Genomic DNA, 23,558 nt, shown 5'->3' on the forward strand with positions numbered 1-23,558 from the left:
TATTGTAATGTATTTTTTAAATTAATTATTATTAATTATTTATTTTACATTTGCCAACGTTTTTGCATGGACAGCTTTCATTTTTCTTGCTAAATGCCACCGACCATAATGCGCACTGGAAGAGCAGCATGGATTCAATGTGAACCTTTTCAGGATTTTAATGAGCCTACAGTATATACTGTATGCATTTCAATTAATTGGCCTGTATGTTCAGTTTTCATTTAGCCATTCCGTGTCTGTTGTATGCACTTGAGGGCACAGTCATGTCATCTTAACCTCTACCCACAGGAAAGGGGATTCACACACAGCACTGAATGCCTAAGACCAATTACGAAGACTGGAGGGAAGGATTTCTGCCTCTGCCTCTGAATGTGTCAGTTACAGAACATCATCTTGGCTTGTACCAATGATTTTCAGAAGGCATTAAAAGAAAAAAAATCAGCGGGAGGCCACACCATGAGCATGTAGGCTGAAGTACTCTCAGGAGAGACCATATGTGTGGGCTTAGGAGCATCTTGTAAAATAAATAAAGAATAGATTGCATTGGCACAGAAAATGAGTCCACTTATATTTGTCAGAGGTTTTGAAAACACAGTGACTTAAAATTAAGAAAATTTTGCCTTCAGTAGTTTTTTTTATCATCAGGCTTGATTACATCTAATATATTGTCTGTTAATTACAGGGATGTTTTTAGAATTGCGTGTCTGAGTGGTCAACAAAATTGACTACTTTGGTGAAATAAAATTCATCCTATTAAAAATGCTGCGTTAATTGTATGCTTTCACTGTGCGTAATGTATGTACTTGTAAAAGTAATATGATTGTGTACTGCTCTGCCACACACCAATAACATTACATACACTCCAGGGCCATATCCAGCCACTGCGTCTGCTCAGGTGACTGACGGCCTAATCTAAGTGGCTCTTCAATAACACACAAATTAGTGTATCTTTAGGCCCAATGATGTGAAGAATGTTATCCAATTAGGGCACCAAGGCCTGTTTGCCATTGTTCCAGTTGTTTCCAGCTGAATGACGGCAATTATATAAGCCATCAGTGTCACGTCACCGCACAAAATCTCCACACCGTAAGAGGTCATCTCAGTATGTGTGTGTGTGTGTGTGTGCGTGTGTGTGTGTGTGTTCATGTATAAAGAGAGCGCATTACTAAGAGACATAGGGGGCAAAGAGTCCATCTGAGACTCTGAACTGACATGACAGCAAATCGAACAGCCTTCATCTGTGCGTGCCATACGCATCAAAAGCGTTGAGGGAAATCGCTTCAGAATTTTAAAATGTGGAAAAACTGTGGGGGAAAAAATCAGTACAGCGGGGATCGGACCGATTTACACAGGGCCCTTTGAGGGTGGATGGACTGATGATACATCAAGAATACAAAAGAAGTGCAATGATGTACAATCCATATTTCCAGTGATACAACAAGGTAAATTCTCAACCATAAAAAAAGCAGTGATGAATAAATACAGATACACATTACTGTTTTGGCCACCAATTATTGTAACAAAGGCGTAACTTCCATATAAACAAGAGAGGATGTATGCGCCACATTTCCAGGAAATGTCTCAAACATAAAACATTTCAATACAAATAAATGAATATACATTACTGTTTTGCTCATCAATTATTGTTTTTTTAAAAAAATGCATAATTCACAGTCAGAGCGTTGGTGTGTAGACACGTGTACGTGCGTATGCGTGCATGTGCGCGCACATGTGTGTGAGTTTGTGTGTATTATGCGGCTCTATCCATCATCACCCTACGTGCATAATTAGGCCTTAAGCTACATGTGTTGTAATAACGTGCTCAGGTGTACAAGTCTATTGTTGACTGCATGTGGTGTACCCCGAGGGAGGGAGGTTAGCATTAGCTCACCCACCTGAAGTGACCAATCCAAGCTATGGCTCGTTGCCGTTCATCTCAAGCAGCAAGATGTAATTGTTCATTCAAGACAGATGACAATTAGCCTTGTGGCTATAATCTGGCTCAATTGTATGTTGTGCACTGTCCCGGTCAAATAAACATTCCATTAAAATAAACTAGAAATGCACTCAGAGAGTGCAGACCTCAGCCAAGGAAGAATAGCATAGAACATTTGACTATGTTACGTACACCCTATTTTTAAAAGTTTTTCTTGCTTCTTTTGTGGTGTTAGAAAGTGGAATGTCAAAATATGCCCTATCCCGCAATGGTGAAGAATCTAAAAAAACATTCCTGGTTCCGGATCGTGATCCGTATCAACACCAAAATTTAATCACTTGTTCCTTTTGTCATTTCCAACAACTCCAAGAAGTTTCATCCAAATCCATTTATAACTTTTTGAGTTATCCAACTGACAGACAAACAAACATACAAACAAACAGACAAACAAACAAACCGACAGACAGACAAACTAATGCGACCGAAAACATAACCTCGCTGGCGGAGGTAATAAATAAATAAGACTAACAGGAGTAGGTTTAATTAGTTGTCTTCCAGGGACCACGTTTTCTGTGCATCAATAACACCTCCACAGTTTCAGTCCATGGGGTCGTGTATGTCCCTCACAGGTTCTCACCCAGTGCCCTTCCAGGTGTGACAATACACCTATTCTTACATGGGCGGTCCCCGACAGATCAATGCTTCCCCCACCCCTGGGCGGATGAGGTGTGTCACTGGTCGTGTCATGTGTATCTACTGCACTAGCCTCTCCCTATCATAACAGTGTGTGTGTGTGTGTGTGTGTGTGTGTGTGTGTGTGTGTGTGTGTGTGTGTGTGTGTGTGTGTGTGTGTGTGTGTGTGTGTGTGTGTGTGTGTGTGTGTGCCAATCTATCCAATCTAAGTCCAGCTTACCTGAGTCTATGCGAGCCTGCCGGCGGGCTGCACACTCCTCAATGCGCAGTTTGGGGATGCCTTCAGCCACGGCCCTGGCCATTCCACCCATGTCCTCAATCTCAGTGATGAACTACAAGCACACACACACGCGTGCACAGGCACAAGCACGCACACACACGCGCGTGCACACACACACAATGTGTTCAAAATTGTGTTCAAATGCTCCCTTATAAACCTGACAAAGAGAGCACAAACACATAGAGATAGACACAACGCAAACATGCACACGAACACAGTGAACAGACTTAAAAGGTGTAATATTTTTAGTATTACGACGGGGAAAAATGCACTGAAAAGGGGGGTCTTCTTCTTGTCTACCATTCCATAAATTACTTCATATTCATGAAAAGATCAAACGGCAGCACCGTTTCAATCAGAAGCATAGTTGCAATACCTACTCTGGCCACCATCCTACACAGGGCACCTTTAAATGATTTACCACACAAACCCAACAGAAAGAAAATGCACCATGGCTGCATTCTTAGTATTTTACTAGGTGGAATCTGTGTGCGTCAACCCAGCCTGGTGGGTTATTGTATTTCATGCTTTATTTAGTCCATATTTTAGCCTAAACGATAATACCTTTAACCAATTAATACTTGCCAGTAGAGGTGCTCCGATTGCTCGGCAGCCGATCATGATCGGCCGATAATGGCCAAAAATAGCCTGATCGGTGATCGGAAAAACATGCCGATCAAAAAACCGATCCAGAGATATTAAATTCATCACGCAACCATTTTGCCTTTACACCTGGCGCTGCCTGCATGTAGCCTAGGTGCTGGCTCTGCACAGCTGCTGCACCAAAATACTTGTCTTTAACTTTTTGGAATTCCCTCCTTCATTTTCACCATTTATAATCATATCTGCATCAATAATGATCTGATTTTCCGATCCATGCGCCGTTTAGCCTACATGACGCTTGTAATTTGCGAATGACGTGTCAGTCTCGCCATGTTCGCTATTTTGAGATACAGCCTGTCAGCACGCAACAACTAAACGTTTCCAAAACAATCATCAACGGTATTGTTTTTAAAGTTGTAGCCTAATGGACAGCCAGGTCATTAGTCTGTAGTCGCTGCAACACCAAACAGAGGGAGAGGGGACGGTGTGAAACTCAATGAGTCTGTGCAGGGAATTCTACAATCTATGACAGTGTTACAAAGCTGTGCGTGTTGTGCGTGTTGCCTGTTCTTTCAAGGGAAGTTTTTTTCTTGTTTTGTGCAGGCCTATGTAGAATCTCAAGTTTTTCAGTCACAATGTAATTTGCGATAGACTACTTCTCGCCAGTTAGCCATTTTGCGTTATAACCTGTGTAGTTGCCTCGGTCAGCACGCGACAAGTTCACGTTGTCCGCACAAGCATGCCAACGTTATTGTTTTCAAAGTTGTAATTGACAGTCAGTCGATTAGTTTGATAGTCGCTGAAACGCCAAACGGCGACAGGTGAGTGGAGAGGGAGAGAGCTCAGACTCAGAACGGCCGCGGAGCACTGCAGCTGTGGACAGTGAGTGACAGAGAGGGGAGGGGCTCTCCTCACGAGGCTGCTCATTTAAAGCGACAGGGTTTTTTCTCGTAGAGAAACTGAGAGACTGAGATCCAGGTGTCTGAGCTTCAATTCAATCTTAAATAGTTTAGTAATTATATGCAATGACTTATAAATTGATGTAATGTTTCAGTTTCAATTCAATCTTAAATAGTTTAGTAATTATAGCCTATGCAATAACTTAAATTGATTAATACTGTAGACTTACTTTTAGGCTATATTACCAACACTAGTCTGAAAGAGCTGAAAGATAATAATAATAATAATAATAATAATAATAATAATAATAATAATAGCCTAATAATAATAATAATAATAATAATAATAGCCTAATAATAGGCCTACATTGTGAAAGCGACATGTGCAAATTAAGATTGATTGGTTTATGGGCAGAAATGGTATTCAATAAGGATATTAATCGGCTATTAAAAAAATAGGAAATCATTTCTGTGATCGGCAATGATCGGTGATCGGCAGATAAAGATTTTTGGTGATCGGTATCGGTGATCGGGCCAAAAAATGGTGATCGGAGCACCTCTACTTGCCAGATACAAAAAAATGGTAAGTGTTTCCCATACATAGGCCATTCTGTGGTGCGGCACCACAATATGAAAACAGAGCACCACAAATTGATCAACAGCTGCACATACATATACAGTACAGTAAATAAGGTAAATACATAACACTTACACTGGCATTACATTTTTGTTCGTAGCGCACCACCCGATGCTATTTTTTTTGCCTATGGGAAGCACTGTGCTGGTTTTAGACACTTGTTGACTAAAGAAAGCAAAGCGTGCCTAAAGCTCATGGCAATCTCTGTAGGCTATCAGTTGAAATTACGCCAAAATGCTCATACGCACTGCACGGCTTGTAGCAACATGACAGCTAAACACATTTGACAAGGAGCTCGCTGCCATCTGTCAAGAAATGCTTGATGGTAAAGCCAAACTTCTGGCGCTTTATTTCATCAATAACATGCACACTTGGTCCAGAAGTGTTGCTTCCAGTGTTGAGTGTCTCCGGTACAGATCAGAGACATGAGCAGTGCAGATGGGGTAGAAAATCCCACTTCAAAGTCTTGAGCATGGTTTGTTGGCTCCAGCAAATCACGTCCTTGTTTCTTAACGTGGGCTCTACAGCCCCCCTCAGGGGCCGTTTGAGTGCCCTTGAGGGACACTGAGAAGGAGACAGTTGACGTCACAGAAAATCAAACAGAGTTTATCTGTGCGTACTATACGCATCAAAAGCAGTGAGGGAAATCGCTTCAGAATTTTAAATGTGGAACAACTGTCAGCAACACGGTGATCGGACCGATTCTACGCAGGGCCCTTTGATGACGGATGGATTGATGATACATCAACCATACAAAAGAAATGTAATGATAAAGTGTAATGATGAAATGTTGCACAAGCTATATTTCCAGATAAGTGGCTCTTAACGTGGGCTCTAAAGCCCCCCAGGGGCCGTTTGAGAGTGGTGGGGCATTGAGAAGGAGACAGCTCAGCTGAGAGGGTGATGGATGGGGCTTCCTACCTACCAACCTCCATCTTTTACAACAGCTGATTGTGATGCATCCCACACACACACGCCACTTGCTCACCACGAGACTGGCACCATTGCACTATAACAAGCACACTTTTGACTAAAAGTGGAAGTCTTTTGCAAAACCTTTCACTATCGCAAGGCAGGGCAAGACAAGACACATTTATTTGTATAGCGCATTTCTTGCACAGATGCAGCTCAATGTGCTTCACAAAGATAAAATAAAAATTAAAACCAAAGCAGATGAAATAGGATTTGAAGCATGAAACGGAAAAAAGAGAGAAAGGGGGATATGAATAGATGGATAAATAATAAATGGATAGCTAAATAATACAAATAAAATTCATTCATCTACAACCAAAATCAATGTTCAAAAAATCATCACAAGAAAGCATCAGTGAACAGCTTTGTCTGAAGTCTGGATTCAAAACTGTAGCAGCATTTTTTAAATATAATCTGTAAATTGGTTTGAAACTTTGATCACACAGCAACTACAGGCTGTTTGACAGGTGCTGGTACCAACAAGTTTTTCTCCAGACAGACACAGAAACCCACATAAACAGATGCACAGACAGTCACACAGACAGAACAGACAGGGTGCTGTTGGCAAAGCCCTGGTTCACCTTGAGAGCAGCAGCGTGGACATTGTCGGCGTCAGGGGTGTCCCAAAAAATCGTCATGACAATGCACTGCGATACTTCTTTTCATGATGTAGCTTACTACATCAATTCATACATCAATCGATTCCCCTTACACCACCCTATCACCCTTTATGAACTCCCATCAACCCGTTAATGACCTCTTACTGCGGGGAACACCTTGTAGGCTCACCTTGAGGGCAGCATTGTAGACATCGTCTGTGAGTGTCTCCATCATGTGCGAGCCACCCCAGGGGTCGGCCACCTTGGGGATGCCCGACTCCTCCTGGATGATGATCTGCGTGTTGCGGGCGATACGGGCACTCTTGACGGTGGGCAGGCCCAGCGCTTCGTCGAAGGAGTTGGTGTGCAGCGACTGCGTGCCGCCGAACACCGCCGCCATGGCCTCGATCACTGTGCGGATCACGTTGTTGTACGGGTCCTGAGGAGGGAGAGAAGGGGGGCGGGGGGTATGGACAGGGAAAGAGGTGACTTGGAATTAGAAGGAAAGTTGTGACTTGGAAATGTCACAAAAGATGTGAATTGGAATTTAAGGAAGGCTGAAACGGAATTTTCAGTATTTGTGCACTTGAAATTTTAAGGACAGTTGACCATTTTCAGAGGTTGTTGGAACATTTTGTTCATTTGTGACCTTCATTAATGCATGTCTGTTTAAAAGAACAAACAATAAAATGTTTCTACCTGGTGCCACACTCCATCTTAATACATTGAATGTCAAGCTGCTCTTGGAATTCTGCAAGTAGAGTGCCAGCAATCTAGACCATTTTGGACTTTTTTTGGACAGTCACATAACTGTATGTATTAGATTAGAGCAACAGACACATACCAGAGCTTGTTTAAAAGGTGGCATTTCCTGCTTTCTGCTTTTTGTACATGCCATGGTTCAAAAGCTACCACAATCTAACTGAAGTGCCATCACATCAGTTGTGATATTTTTCTTTCATACTTTTACTTTTAAAAATTGATTCCCAAGTCCTTCCGTATGTCCCATGGCTAGCAAAGCATTGGTGAGACGGCTTATGTTTACCCTACGAAACTTCACGTGACTAGATCAGGAAGTATAAAATGATAATATAAAGGATAAAATGTTCTGATGAAGTATCCAAATCTGACTTCAAAGGATTTTTTTTTATCATGATCTATGTCAGTTCTCTGTAGCACAAAGCTACCTAAATCACATACAAGGTGCATTTTCTCTCTTGATTGAACTGATCCCCGACATCCAAGAGCACCTAACAAACTGTAAAAAAACACGCTGATGACTGCTCGAGCTCTCAGCCACCTGTGTGCTTTTTGTGCATTAGTGTTTAGTTTTGAAAAAACGTAATTTTACAGTAGCAGCATTTAACGCACGGGAAGTAAAAACATAAAATTGACCTTCAGCGCCTCCAGTTAAGGCCTAAACTTCACTGACACCAACACTTAAGTGTACATAGCATAATCAAATGTATATGCCTACATTTTAACGTCCTAGTCACTACACATACTGTTCACAATGTGCCACAGCTGGTTTCACGTGTTGTAACTTGGCATCACCAAATAACCACACAATATCCAATAGTTATGAAAGGAAGTCCTGCAAGCATAAATGTTGTTTCTTTTGAACTCCGTGGGGAGAAATATAGGCCTAGAAATTCATTTTTGTAACTTGCATCCTATAGTATCCTAAACATGATGTTTCAAGAATAAGGAGTAAAGTCATCAGACTTATAGCCTACACAGAAACTTCCTGAGTGCAAGCCAGTTACATTTAGACTGGATAACTTTGTGGTGACTCTTCAGTGACTTCCACAATATTCCAGTGACTCTGTGACAGTGCATCCTTTTACTATTGTGCAACTTTTTCATACAAAATGGTGAACATGCAGCACTACTTGACTGGCTGGTGTTTTACCCCATCTTGATTTTGTGGTGTCATGTTAAACCGACCAAGAAAATGTAAGACTGATTTCTTTTGATGAATTAGAGCCTGTTGAGACAGGTGTTTCCTTTCCACAACCAAATCAGTATTTAACAAAGTTCTTGATTTTGGGGTGGTAAGTTAACATGGTCTATTATATTCATTAGGCGATCACGGACCCCGGTGGTGCCGCTGAACCAGCAATATGCAATAGGATATTTACGCACGGCACCAATATCCCTTCCATCTTCAGTCAGACTCAAATCGGACCGAAGTCGAGTAGCTGGGGTAAAACTGTCGTAAATACTCGCATGGATATCCAGAGGACTCGCACCCGGTAGGGACTCACATTGGGTTGTTACACTCTGTCTTAACGTGAATTGGAACAACCCTTACTCTACATGTGAACGCGCAAAATGGAGGCGAAGCGGAAAGGCATAGGGCAGAGGGGATTCAGCCATTGACTCAGAGGGGCCACTCAGGTCATATACTTTCGCGCAGACCTTAGCTCAACCCTAACTCTTCTGCCATTATATTATTCCCGCAAGATCTAATGACATTATTGAATTGCCTGTTCTTCAATTGTGATTGCGTGACCCAACTGTATTACTGCTTGATTCACAATGATTATAAGATTATTCCTTTAATATAATGACATTTTTTGACTTCCCATGTCCTGTCTATTCATTTCTCATGTTGAAATAAGTGAAACTAGACCTCATGACGACAAATGCAATGTAAAAAAAGAGTGCTTGGTGAAATGTCACAAACAAACTCATTTTCATGGATGGTTGCATCTAGGCTCTTTATGAGTGTGCGTGTGGGGTCATGCCCTGGCATCCTGTCAAATGCTATTTTGTCGTTTCACATGGCATACCTGCTCCGTGAGGGACCAGCCCGATGTCTGGCAGTGGGTCCTGAGCAGCAGTGACTTGGTGTTCTTGGGTCCAAACTTCTCCTTGATGAGAGTGGCCCACAGGCGCCGGGCGGCCCTCAGCTTAGCAATCTCCATGTAGAAGTTCATGCCGATACCCCAGAAGAATGACAGCCTGTGTGCATGCATACACAAGGGGACATCACTGTATGTCTAAGACTCAGATGTGTTGTCTTTAAAAGTGCACAGTGCAATATTTCTATTTCTAGGAGTTCATTTCCAGAAGTCATGCTACCCATTCATAAATGCTACCTTTTAAATACTTACCACTGCCATCAAAGTATTCATTATGACTGGGAAAATTGCACTTTTCATACATCTTCTCTATGGTCCGTCAATTTGAATTCCCAGACAGACATTTTAAGCTGCAAAACTTACTGTACTTTGGTCTTACTAGTAAATACTGATTTATTATTTAGCAAATATTTATGAAAAGATCAAATTTAGCAAGAGCAGCAGAGTTACAATACCAACTCTGGCCACCATCCTACACAGTGCACCTTTAAAAATAAAACGGGAAAAAGGTGATTTCCTCTTTGGTTACCTTACAGGTTTTAAGAACTATTGCTCATATAAAACTTCTGAGAGGCGTGTGTGTGCGTGTGTGCGTGTGTTCTTTTGACACTAAGTTGTTTTCCTCTTTAGTTATAGGAAGAACTGCTGCACATATAAAACCAATTAACCTAACTGAGAGATCAATTGCTCCAAGCCATGTGATGGCATGTGTGTGAATTTCACCTTGTTAAAAATTCAGGAAATATTACCTTACATGTTAAATAAAAGACTGCATGGTGTAGGATTGAGAGCACATCCAGGTGCACAATCTCCAGGACCATCCAGGTCACTGTGCAGGATTAAGGCTGACCGAAGTTTTGGAGTGAGGAGTCTACACACTCAAAATCCTGTTTTTTATTCAAAAGAATAAAACATGTTTACAAAATTTAAAAGGATTTTAAATGTGTGGACTCCTCACTCGGAGACTTCATACAAGGTCAGGGAGTTGGACTGTAGATCACAAGGTTGCAAGTTCAAACCCCACCCTTACCCATCTTTTTCAGCCCTCCTTGGCTGAAGTACCCTTGAGCACCTAATGCCTCTTTTCCACTGTCCTTTTTCTGGTAGGCCTACAGCTCGACACTGCGCAACTCGGCCAACACTTTATGCTTTTCGAATAGGCATGACACAGCTCAATCGTAAAGCAAAAAGTGGCGCTGTGGATAAAAGTGTCAGCTAAGTGGGTAACACTTTAGAATAATGGATGCAAAAAAGCATTATAAAGACTTAATAAATAATTAACTATTGATGAACAAAACATCAACAAACGTTTGTAAATGACTAGGAAATGTAAACAAATGCTTGTAAATGACTAGGAAATGCTATGTTAATATTTTATATTTATCAAACATTTACAAGTTGCTTGCAAATGAATAAAATACTCTGTTATAAGGTGTGTAAAATCTTGCAGATATCATTTGTAGATAATTTATAAAGCATTAATAAAGCTTAGTTAATAATAAAAACATTTGTTAATGCTATATTCATCATTAGTTAATTATTTACTGAGTCTTTACTAAGGAACATTATTATAAAGTGTTACCGCTAAGTGTAACGCAATATAACGTATAATAATAAATACTAACCTAGGTGCAAACTCGTCAATAGTGAGGCCAGCTTTCAGGCCGGTCCTGCAGTACTCCAGGCCGTTGGCGATGGTGTAGGCCAGCTCCAGGATGGCATCGGCACCTGCCTCCTGCAGGTGATACCCGCTGATGGAGATGGAGTTGAACTTGGGCATGTTCTAGGAGGGAAAATTAACGTTAGTTAAGAGAAGAAAAAAATATGGGTTTCCATGGCACCGAGGCTACCTTGGAAAAGTACAGTATAGGAATAAGTCAGCACCATGCATACAAGTTGTTGTCTCAGGATTCCTTCATTTCAGACAACTAGAGCCCACAGATCATACCCATTATGTTGAACATAACTGAACAACGAAAGCAAAAAAAAAAAGCTAAAGCAATTGCTCTTCAGACTCCAATCAGTCAAAATGGCTCATCAGCCTCATCAGTCAAAATGGTGGGGGGTAAGGTGGAATTAGAGGCCCCATCATTGGAAAGACTGTGCTGTACAGCTTAATATGAAACATGATACAAAACCTATAAAAAGCATACAGTTTTGCTGAAGAAAATATGTCACTGGCAGTTACATTCACTACACCAGGGGTTTTCAAAATGGGACCCCTGAGGGGCCACGAGGAGTTTCTAGGGGGGCCACAGCAGGTTAGCAGGAAAAGTATAGCTAAGCAAACTTAGTAATTGAATGAACTGAATAATCAATGTACATCAAAATAAGCTAAACAATATTCCCATTAGTTAAGAAAGGCATTATAATAATGTGTTGCATCTCTGAACATTGCTATCATTGTTATTATTATATATACCTCAGTAGGGCACTGACTCACAGACCTAGACTATGGTTGTGAAAGGAAGCGCACAGAAAAAAATAACGTGGCCAAGTGAGGGGAGCCTTGATTGGAATCTACCGATGTATAGGGGCCTTACCATGGTAAGTTTGGGAAGCCCTGCACTACAAGTTTCAATTTCATCCATGGGCCTTTCCAGAGGAAATGAGCTTTAAATTAAATGAAAGCACGCTGAATTAAATTAAAGCACTTCGAAGCATGGAAAACTGCAGCACTGACAGACACAGCCAATAAAATGTTGATCAGTATCTGACTGCTTGTATTGCCTCAGTCAGGACTGATGAAAAACTTGCCTTGCTTTCAGTAGAAATGTAATGCACTGCAATGCATCGTAGAATCGGACTGAATCGATTCGAATCGAATTGTTACCTCCCGAATGGTAATCGAAATGAATAATAAGGGCAGTGCCAATACAGGGAATACCAAGGGTGAGCGAGAAGATTGCTGTAAGAAGAATGAGACTTGCAGGACACTGTCAAAGGCACCAGGAACTGCCAGCCAGTATACTGGTGCTGTGGAAACCATCACGTGGGTGCCGGTTAAGAGGACGTCCCACACTAACATATGTGGACATACTCAAGAAAGACGCCCAGAGCCCAGAGTACCAGTGAACTGAAAAGATGTATGGAGAATCGGGATGACTGGAAACAACGATGGAAGGCTCGTCTGAGGACGACATAGAGAGAATGCACACCGCTAGTACCTTGGAGGTGTAGGCGAAGATGTCGGCGATGGCGTGCATGGAGGGCTCCGGCGGGAAGATGTAGGTGTTGCGCACCATAAACTCCTTGAGAATATCGTTCTGGATGGTCCCTGTCAGCTTGGCCTTGTCCACCCCTTGCTCCTCGCCCGTCACGATGAACATGGCCAGCACTGGGATGACGGCGCCGTTCATCGTCATGGAGACGGACATGCGCTCCAGCGGGATGCCGTCGAACAGCAGCTTCATGTCCTCCACCGTGTCGATGGCCACGCCCGCCATGCCCACGTCGCCGTGGACACGTGGGTTGTCCGAGTCGTAGCCGCGGTGCGTGGGGAGATCGAAGGCCACCGACAAGCCCTGCTGGCCCGCTGCCGAACAAGACAGAAAGAAAGAAAGAAAGAAAGAAAGAAAGAAAGAAAGAAAGAAAGAAAGAAAGAAAGAAAGAAAGAAAGACAGACACGCAGAGAGAAAGTTTAGACAGACAGAGAGAGAAAGGTTTAAGAGGAAACACAGTCACTTTAGAGGAGCCAATTTTTTAAGAGATGGAGTGGGATGAGGGGTGTCAGCATGGCCAGGGCTTTTTTACATCAGTCTCTCCACTAATTCACACAACATTAAAAAGAGCAAGTTGTGGAACCCCTAAATCGAATTAGGAATGTGACATTGTCATAGGTAATTGTCATACATTATATGTCATTGACATACAGTTAGGGCCATAAATATTTGGACATCTGCACAGTTTTCATCTTTTTGGTGCTGTACACCATCCCAATGGGTTTGAAATTAAACAAACGAGATGTACATTAACAGCAGACTTTCAGCTTTAATATGGGGGTGTTTGCGTCCAAATCAAGTGAACTGTGAAGGAATTATGACATTTTCTATCAGTGCCACCCAACTTTTAAGGGATCAAAAGTAATTGGACAGTCTAATATTTATACAAACTTTCCATTTTTAATTATTTAGTTGCAAATACTTTCCAGTCAGTTACAGCCTGTAATTTGCAATCCATAGACATCAATAGACATTGGGTTTTATCCCTGGTGATGCTATAGTGAGCTCTCTATTACAACAGTCTTCAGGTCCTGCTTATTCTTAGGATATTTTCCCTTCAGTTTTGCCTCCAGCAAGTGAAATGCTTGCATAATCGTACTCGGGTGAGGTGATTGACTGGGCCATTGAATAATATGCAACTTTTTTGGGGTAGAAATGGCTTAATGGTTTTCACATGAAGCTATGGGTCATTGTCCATCTGCACTGTGATACATTGTCCAATGAGTTCAGAACCATTTGTTTTAATATGACATGATAATATAGCCTGAAAATCTTCAGAATTCATCCTATGGCTTTTGTCGGTAGTCCTCATCATCAATAGATACAAGGGGAAAATAGTATTGACAGAAATGCATGCCCACACCATGACACTACCACCACCATGATTCACTGATTGGGTGGTATGCTTTGAATCATGAGCAGTTTCTTTCCTTCTCTATACTCTTTTCTTCCCATTACCCTTGTACAAGATGATTTTTGTCTCCTCTGTCCATAGGATGTAGCTCAAGACCTATACAGTCTTTTTAAGACGTTGTTTGTCAAAGTCAAATCTGGTATTGCTATTTCTGATGCAATCAATTATTTACATCTTTTAGTGAACCCTCTGTATTTCCTATGGTGAAGTGTTCCTGAATGTTCTTGAACTTTTTCTTGATTGTTGCCTTGGACATGTATCCACCGTTCACCTGGACACTGTTCTACATCTGGCCAACTGTTGGGAGATGGGTTTTTGTTCACCACATACAGAATATTGTCTGTCATCCAGAGCATTAGTCTTCCATGACTGCCAGGTAATTTGGTGTTGCTCTGGTATTTCTTTTTTCCAACATTCTGAACTCTTGAATTAATCATATTCAATGTTTCCCCATCTCACAAATGTTTTGTTTAGATTTTTTTCAACCTTATGATGGCTTGCATCACTGATGGTGACAGGTGGACTTCGGATCTCATGGACATTCCGTAAAAATATTTAAAAAATGCAAATGAATCACTTCAAATGAACTCTAAGACCTTGTATTGACATCTTGGTGATGGTGTAGTAAGGGAATAACACACATCTGACTGGAGAATAGCTGAGCAGCCTACTGTCCAATTACTTTTGATCCCTTGAAAGGTGAGCAACAGACAAAAAACGTTGCTATTTCAATCCTGTTAATGCGATATGGATGTTAACACCTTCACATTAACGCTACGCTAGTCTACAGTTAATGCACAGTTTGTTTTATTTCAAATCCATTGTGGTGGGGTATAGGGTGAAAAAGGATGATAATTGTGTTGCTGTCCAAATATTTCTGGCCCTAACTGTATGTCATTATCTCACAATCAATTGTATTCCTACAACACAAGCCCCACTTAAAGGGACACTGTGTGAGATTTTTATTTGTTTATTTCCAGAATTCATGCTGCCCATTCACTAATGTTACCTTTTTCCTGAATACTTACCACCAGCATCAAATTCTAAGTATTCATTATGACTGGAAAAATTGCACTTTTCATACATGAAAAGGGGGATCTTCCCCATGGTCCGCCATTTTGAATTTCCAAAAATAGCCATTTTCAGCTGCAAAAATGACTGTACTTGGACCATACTAGAAAATATGTGTTTATTATTTTGTAAACTTTCATGTAAAGATCAAATTTGGCAATAGGCAGCCCAGTTTCAATGAGCAGCATAGTTGCAGTACCTTTTTTGTCCATTTCCTGCACAGTGTCCCTTTAAGAACTACACTCTCAAGCTTGTGAGTTTGTGAATAAGACTAAAGCATTGTATGGGTCTAATGAGTTTAATGACATTTTAGTAGTAGCACACGTCAGGATGGTGCAACCACAGTTAATGGCACAATTAAATGGATAAAAAAAAAAAGAGTTCCTCACCATTAACTTTGTGGAACCAGTCACCTCATCGGCCGTTATCCCTTACATAACTGCCAGCTACTAATTCATTTAGCTGTGGTTGTACCACCTGACCTCAACCATTTGAACCCAAATAAACGCCATTGACCCTTCCAACTTTTAGGTCAACTGGGGAAAGTGTGTAGCGTGTGTCCACTCCATACCTTTGATGTTGTCCCTGTAAAACTTGTTGCTCTCCTCCACGGTGCTGAAGCCAGCGTACTGTCGAATAGTCCAGGGCCTGAAGGTGTACATGGTGGGGTACGGGCCGCGGGTGAAAGGGTGCACCCCGGGCAGTTCATCGCTAACATTCTCCGAGTCGGCTTTAGTGTACACAGGCTTGATGGAGATGCCCTCTGGAGTGCGCCAGATCAGGTCCTCCGGGTTCTTGCCTTTTAGCTGCTTCTTGGCGAGGTTCGCCCAGTTTTCGTGCAGCTTGACCTCGTCGCGCCGCGCCGTGGCGGTATGGAAGCGACGGCGCTGGTAGGTGTCCAGGCCCGGGGCGACGGGGCGGGAGGCTGCCAGCAACCGCTGGGAAGAAGCCAAGGACGCACATGCCCTCTGCGCTGTCAACATGGTGCTGCCTTCACAAGCCTAGGCCAGAAAAAGAAGTGACAACTCTGAAAACAACTGTGAGTTTTGTAAAGCAATATACTGCCTTGCTCAAAAATAAAGGAAACATCAAAAACAATGCAATGTAACTTAAACAAAGCAAACCAACTCAATGCAAAGCAAGTTTACTTCCAAGAGATGGCAGAGCACTGCAATGGTTCTCACAATGATAGGTAAGGTACAAGGTACAAGTACAAGGTAAGAGGGCAGGTACCCTTGAGGTACCCAAGGCATTGATAGAGTGCCATGGGACCTGTCAGTCATACTGCTTCTGTCTGAGCTAGGAAGCAACAATGAATGTAAATAATAATTTGTCCTTACTTCAACAAACAAGGGGTAGAAATGGAGGTAATAAGTAAGACATATCCTAAGAATAGAGGTGTTCAAATATGACCAAAACATTAGCCAGTAGCCAGTTATCCCATACTTCTACCAGTTGTCTGTGCACAACAGTAGAATTCTAGGGTGCAGGGCAGGCAATATGGTTACACAGGTCTCTTCTTGACAGGCTGATTTCACCAGCGTGATTCACTTTGCTATGCTGTGATGTTTCGGTGTTTCCTTTCATTTTTGAGCAGTGTACAAAACCAGCTAGTCTGCACAACTAATGTACTGAACCAACCGGTTTGCCAGCAATGTTTTCATGATGGAGCCAAGTTCTTTTACAGGTGCCAACTGCTGCACTGCTGTGAGATTTGGATATGAATATGACCCCATGTCGTCCAGGTACACGTAACGTCTGCTAATGGAGGCACATGCCACCTTTGAAAGTGCGCAACACCAAAGCTAACTCGGTTCGTGGAAAGACGGTACTTGCTAACCAGCCCAGCAAACATTATTGGTGGACAATTTTATTTATTTTTTTATTTTAAAGCGAGTGAATGCCATTGTTTTGTAAGATGTTCCAACGTGTTATCCAACATAGCCAAATGTGGCTAAACTTTGCTAGCAAGTTGTACACATTAGTTCACCTTGACAGGGCGTTGGGCGTACAAGGCAATGTACACTTCACAGGGATACTAAAGTTGCAGCGAAACCCTTCTACGTGTATGATTTGTTTTGACTTTCCGATCTTTTTAGAGTAAATAAAATGCAGAATTCTGACCTTGTGTTTGTTGTGCTTCTTGAGGCTGAACAGGCGTGGGGATGTCCATCCAATCAGAATTCACAACATGGGTAAGCAACCAATCACGTTTTTTTATTTCTTCATCGTGCACTGAATCCAAGTGGCATGCGGGGGACGACTGCCCTCTTGTGAAACGGAGTTCAAACTGTTATCATATGCCTGCCTGAACACAGACCTAGAATGAGTCAAGCAAAAGGGGGATTGAACTTTGTTATCTATTATTTTGAACAATCACTCAGAAGATATTAATCTTATAATTTCGAAACCACCCAGTAGCAAACATTCAACATGTTGATAAGAGGGTTGAGCTGTTTGCAAAAAGAAAGAAAGATTTAGACACCCCATGGTCTGCAGTCTTTGTAGGTGTGCACTGAGCAGATGCCAAGTTTCTTATATCCTCCATTAGAAATTTGTAACAAAGACAAGTGACCAACAATAGGGCCTATTGGCTACTTTAATTTCCTCATTACAAACTGAATCAGTTTAATAGCCTACTTTGTCGACCAGACATGTCTTCTGAGGCGACTGTTCAGCTGAGGCCCCGAGCGAACATTTGGAGGAAATTTGCCCTTACTGTAGCAAAGTGGGAGCTGCTATTCATCACCCAGGGGCTTGGGGACCCCAAGCGACTGCCTGCCTAGCCTGGAGACAGGATGCGCCTCTGCATGTCATGCTCTATTTTATTTGACAGGGTATGTGTATTCAGGTGTTAATGTTATGTGTCTGTGTGGCTATGTGCCCATGTGTGTGGTGTCAAACAAGTAGCTCTTTGCTTTCGAGTTTATCAACTTTGTTTATTGAGAATTAACTTACTTTAATTCTGAATAAAGCTTAATTTCGCTTTGAAACGTCGTGTAAACACTTCTTAATTCGGAATTAAGTGAAAGATTCAAAGGAAACTTGACGGAGCTACTTAATTCTGAATTATTCATTCTGAATTAAAACCGTCATGTAAACGTAGCAAATGAGGCAATTCTTGCTTTCTTCCCATGGCCTGTTATGGCCTGTTGGTTTCTAGAAGTCCTGCCTTGGAACTATCTGGGCGCCTGGTGCTTGGGGGTTGGGAGTCATGCCACAGACAGGTGTCTTATTTCTCCTACACTTCCCTTGCCTTCAGATCCCAGAGCATGCTTGTCACTCATGGCATGGCCAATATCTCACACAGTTACACACCATTCAAATAAATGTATACATACATGCAATGTATTACGTTTTTTATATCATATATGCAGATATGTTAAATAGGCTAATACTGCATGGCTTGAATATACAACATATCCTCAGATGAATGACTGTCATTTTTCACTTTTACTTATAACATGCTTCGACTTGAAGGAATAGCAGGCTTTAAAAACCAGAAAGAAACTAATCCGTTTTCATTTTTACAACTTTAACTATCATTTTTAAATTAGCCTAATTATACATTATAATTTTAAATTAGCCTTAAATTGTGTTACACATCTGTAAAATAATCCAGATTGATATGCATGAATATAATATTATACAGTTTAACAGGCAAAGAGGGCAATTCATTCATTCATTCATTCATTCATTCATTCATTCATTCATTCATTCATTCATTCATTCATTCATCCATTCATACATACATACACATACATACATACATACATACAGAAAGTCATTTGTTCATTATACAGTACTGTATTTGTCATTTATTCATTATACATTCATTTAGCTTAATGCATAGATTTTTTCAGAACCATTCTATTTTATGTTTGACATGAAGTACAATAATACTGGTAATCATTTATGTTTTAACAACCATTGCATATGATCCTTATCCCTGAATGTGTCCAATGGAGCACATCGCCCAATTGCTGAAGGTATAGGGCTTAGCATACTCATAGTATCTGGAAGGTTCTTTCCATAAGTGCCCATGTGGTCCCACAGCCATAAAAGGAAGGTGGAAATTAGATCCTCACACTGCCCAACCCCGCGAGACCATCTCCAGTCACTGCATGTGCAGCTAGAGGCACTCCTCCTGGAAGTTTCTGAATGGGTGTTTCTGGAACAGTCTAGCTGCTGCCCCCCAAGTATAAAAAGAACTCAGCTCCATGTGGCACGGAAGCACATTGCCAGAGAGTAGCACACATTGCTCAGGAGAGACAGAGATCGGAAGCATTATCTTCCACAAGACTTTGTTTTTTTTCTGTTGACTTAATTCATCTTATTTATTACACAATGCCAGCAGGACAAGCGATGGAGGAGGCTGAGACTTTCGCCTTCCAGGCGGAAATCGCCCAGTTGATGTCTCTGATCATCAACACATTCTACTCGAACAAGGAGATCTTCCTCCGAGAGCTTATCTCCAACTCTTCAGACGCCCTGGACAAGATCAGATATGAGAGCCTGACAGACCCTAGCAGACTGGAGTCCTGCAAGGACCTCAAGATTGACCTCAAACCAGACGCGCTCACACGCACGCTGACCATCACAGACACAGGCATCGGCATGACCAAGGCAGACCTCATCAACAACCTGGGTACTATTGCCAAGTCTGGCACCAAGGCCTTCATGGAGGCCCTGCAGGCTGGAGCCGACATCTCCATGATCGGGCAGTTTGGCGTGGGTTTCTACTCCGCCTACCTGGTGGCCGAGAAAGTCACTGTCATCACCAAGCACAATGATGACGAGCAGTATATCTGGGAGTCTTCAGCCGGTGGATCCTTCACAGTCAAGCCAGATACTGGTATGTAGTATGTGGTAACTTGAAATGAAACACTTCAGCATTTTTATACGGCATGCTCTCGAGTGTCGAGTGTGTAATAATACAGTATATCTATGGTTGATTTGCAGGTGAATCCATTGGTCGTGGAACAAAAGTCATTCTCCTGTTGAAGGAGGACCAGACAGAGTACGTGGAGGACAAGCGCATCAAGGAGGTTGTGAAGAAACACTCTCAGTTCATCGGCTACCCCATCACTCTCTACTGTGAGAAAACAAGGGAGAAGGAGGTTGACCTTGATGACGGTTCAAAGATCGAAGAGATTGACCCAGAGGCGGAGAAAGACAAGCCTCAGATTGAGGATCTGGGAGCCGATGAAGACGAAGATAAAAAAGAGAACAAGAGGGTGAAGAAGGTGAAGGAGAAGTACATGGACATCACTGAGCTGAACAAGACCAAGCCCATCTGGACTCGTAACCCGGACGACATCACCAACGATGAGTACGGAGAGTTCTACAAAAGCCTCACCAACGACTGGGAGGACCACCTGGCCGTCAAGCACTTCTCTGTGGAGGGTCAGCTGGAGTTCAGAGCCCTGCTCTTCTGTCCCAGGAGAACCCCCTTTGACCTGTTTGAGACCAGGAAGAGGCGAAACAACATCAAGCTCTACGTGCGTAGGGTCTTCATCATGGACAACTGCGAGGAGCTCATCCCAGAGTGGCTGAACTTCATGCGTGGTGTGGTGGACTCCGAGGATCTGCCCCTCAACATCTCCAGAGAGATGCTGCAGCAGAGCAAGATCCTGAAGGTCATCCGCAAGAACCTGGTCAAGAAGTGCCTGGAGCTCTTTGCTGAGATTGCGGACGACAAGGACAACTACAAGAAGTTCTACGAGCAGTTCTCCAAGAACATCAAGCTGGGCATCCACGAGGACGCACAGAACCGCAAGAAGCTCTCAGACCTCCTGCGCTACTACACCTCCACCTCCCCGGACGAGATGATCTCCCTTCAGGACTACGTGTCCCGCATGAAGGACAACCAGAAGCACATCTACTACATTACTGGTGAGGAACAGTCCCAAAATAGAGCAGTTGTAACCTCTATCTGCAGATGGGCCTGCCGGCGGGACCATTCACACTTTGCTAAAGACTCAACTACATTATAACAACACTAGTATGACATTAGATACAGCTTTAAGAATCAGATTAAAACTTGGACATTACAATTTTGCAGACAATAAGGTAACATAGGCTCTGCGCAAAGGGGTTAATCACTAGCAATAATGGAATATCCATTATCAATGTGAGCTTAACAGTAATGGTCATACTATCTCATGGGCCTTGTGTAATCCTGATACCATCATTTGACATACATTGCAGTACAAGAGGAAACAACAAGTGTAGAATCTAACGCATGAAACCTTGTTCACAATTGTGTGTGTGTTTGTTCCAGGCGAGACAAAGGAGCAGGTGGCCAACTCTGCCTTCGTGGAGCGTCTGCGCAAGGCCGGCCTGGAGGTGATCTACATGATCGAGCCCATTGACGAGTACGGCGTGCAGCAGCTGAAGGAGTACGATGGCAAGAACCTGGTGTCCGTCACCAAGGAGGGCCTGGAGCTTCCGGAGGACGAGGAGGAGCTGAAGAAACAGGAGGAGCTGAAGGTCAAGTTCGAGAACCTGTGCAAGATCATGAAGGACATCCTGGACAAGAAAGTGGAGAAGGTAAATAGTGCAGACAGACAGTAGTATGATGCAAGTGCAGTCAAATGGTGTGTTGATGTTACCTAAATATCTGAATGTGTTCTCATGGTACAATTTGTAAAATAAAAAAAATCAATATAAGGCAAGGTAAAGTATAAAGGCCACTTTTTTATAATTTATAGCAAATTATGAGAGACGAGATCAATGTGATAAACACAAATAAAAGTACAATACATAACATACTAACTTCTACACCATTGTCTCACCTTTAGGTGACAGTGTCCAACCGGCTGGTGTCCTCCCCCTGCTGCATCGTGACTAGCACCTACGGCTGGACGGCCAACATGGAGCGCATCATGAAGTCCCAGGCCCTGAGAGACAACTCCACCATGGGCTACATGACCGCCAAGAAGCACCTGGAGATCAACCCCTCGCACTCCATCGTCGAGACCCTCAGAGTAAAGGCCGAGGCCGACAAGAATGACAAAGCCGTGAAGGACCTGGTGATCCTGCTGTTTGAGACCTCCCTGCTGTCCTCAGGCTTCACCTTGGAGGACCCCCAGACCCACGCCAACCGCATCTACAGGATGATCAAGCTGGGTCTGGGCATCGAAGATGACGGCTCAGCTGACGATGACCTTCCTCTGCCCGGAGAGGAAGACATGCCTTGCCTTGAGGATGACGATGAGGACACATCAAGGATGGAGGAAGTCGATTAAATAGACTGCTGAGCGCCATACTATTTCATTTTGAATTGTTTTGTCATGCTATTTCATTTTGAATTAGTTTTTTTTCTTCTCTTTTTTAGTAAAATTGTCCAATTTGTGATAAGATGTCTGAGTAATACTTGCCAAATATTGAAATGTCTTCAGAAGACACTTTGTTCTTCTGACATGACTAATTTCTGCAATATTTCAGATCTCTTTTTTTGTTTCTTATGAAAAAATATTTTTCTATCGTCTTAATTTTTAATAAAACAAATAAATTAAAACAGGTCTTGTTCTTTGTCATTTATTTCAACTTCACTCAAAATTCTCTTTGAAAGACAAAATAGTTACATGAAAAATACTTCATAGTTTTTTTTCTTAGTCTACTCCATCTTAGAATATGAAATTTAATCACGCATTGGTGGGATTGGCTTACATATCATGGAAATAGCCTAGGAGCATCATAAATGGTTTCCTTGAATAGTGTAATTTGAAGCTAAACGTGTACAGTAACTTTAGCACCGTTATGTAAGGCAGCACTAGCATATACTAGACATCCTTGCACGTATGCCAGGCATTTAGTACAGTACAGTACAGTACAGTACAGTACAGTACAGTACAGTACAGTATGTATACTGAAAATGGAACACATGAACATTCCTTCTCTCAATGTCTGTCACTTATTTTGGTCTCCAATAATACACAACTCACACACTGTTATTTTTATTTTATTTTCATTTTATTCCTCTAATAACTGACAAGTTGCTGGAGGCTATGAGTTTGTTCCCTTCTTTAAACTCAACAGGTTTAGAAGAGTGACAATATGATATGCATAGCTTATGAGTAGTCTCTGCAGAGTCATATTTGTAGCATGTCCCTGATTAAATACAGTAGTTAGAGATTGTGGGCAAATATCTAAGTTGGACCCACATGTTCTGTATGTACACGTAAATGTGAAATATAATAACAATAACAGTAAATTGACAGTTCTCTTTTGTAAATTTATTGGGAACATTGACAGTTCATTAGCAAATATAATGATACTTAAATGAACACTGAAAATGTTATACACTGGGATAATAACATTAAACCAAATACACACACACAAATAGTTTTACTTCTCCCAAA

General features: G+C 42.1%; 2 protein-coding genes across 3 annotated transcripts in view; one reads left to right on the top strand and one right to left on the bottom strand.

Moving 5' to 3' along the window:
• Window positions 1-17,398, bottom strand: part of mmut (methylmalonyl CoA mutase) — a 70,332-nt gene extending 52,934 nt beyond the window's left edge. For both annotated transcript variants that reach the window (XR_010038925.1, XM_063223030.1), the window contains exons 1-7: window positions 17,317-17,398; window positions 15,764-16,193; window positions 12,654-13,021; window positions 11,112-11,269; window positions 9,415-9,586; window positions 6,810-7,058; window positions 2,850-2,961 (exon numbers count right to left, since the gene is read on the bottom strand). Coding sequence is in view for 1 of the 2 variants with exons in the window: in XM_063223030.1 (XP_063079100.1) it covers window positions 2,850-2,961; window positions 6,810-7,058; window positions 9,415-9,586; window positions 11,112-11,269; window positions 12,654-13,021; window positions 15,764-16,175 (1,471 nt within the window). In the remaining variant the exon portion in view is untranslated. The remainder of the gene's footprint in view (window positions 1-2,849; window positions 2,962-6,809; window positions 7,059-9,414; window positions 9,587-11,111; window positions 11,270-12,653; window positions 13,022-15,763; window positions 16,194-17,316) is intronic.
• Window positions 17,399-19,424: 2,026 nt separating this feature from the next.
• Window positions 19,425-22,714, top strand: LOC134469031 (heat shock protein HSP 90-alpha 1-like). Its single transcript, XM_063223031.1, has 4 exons — window positions 19,425-20,047; window positions 20,155-21,087; window positions 21,476-21,744; window positions 21,996-22,714. Exons 1-4 carry the CDS (start codon window positions 19,540-19,542, stop codon window positions 22,440-22,442), a joined length of 2,157 nt encoding a protein of 718 aa, XP_063079101.1. The 5' UTR covers window positions 19,425-19,539; the 3' UTR covers window positions 22,443-22,714.
• The last annotated feature ends 844 nt before the right edge of the window (window positions 22,715-23,558 follow it).

Source organism: Engraulis encrasicolus, chromosome 18, assembly GCF_034702125.1.
Source record: "Engraulis encrasicolus isolate BLACKSEA-1 chromosome 18, IST_EnEncr_1.0, whole genome shotgun sequence".
NCBI classification, from domain to species: Eukaryota; Metazoa; Chordata; class Actinopteri; order Clupeiformes; family Engraulidae; genus Engraulis; species Engraulis encrasicolus.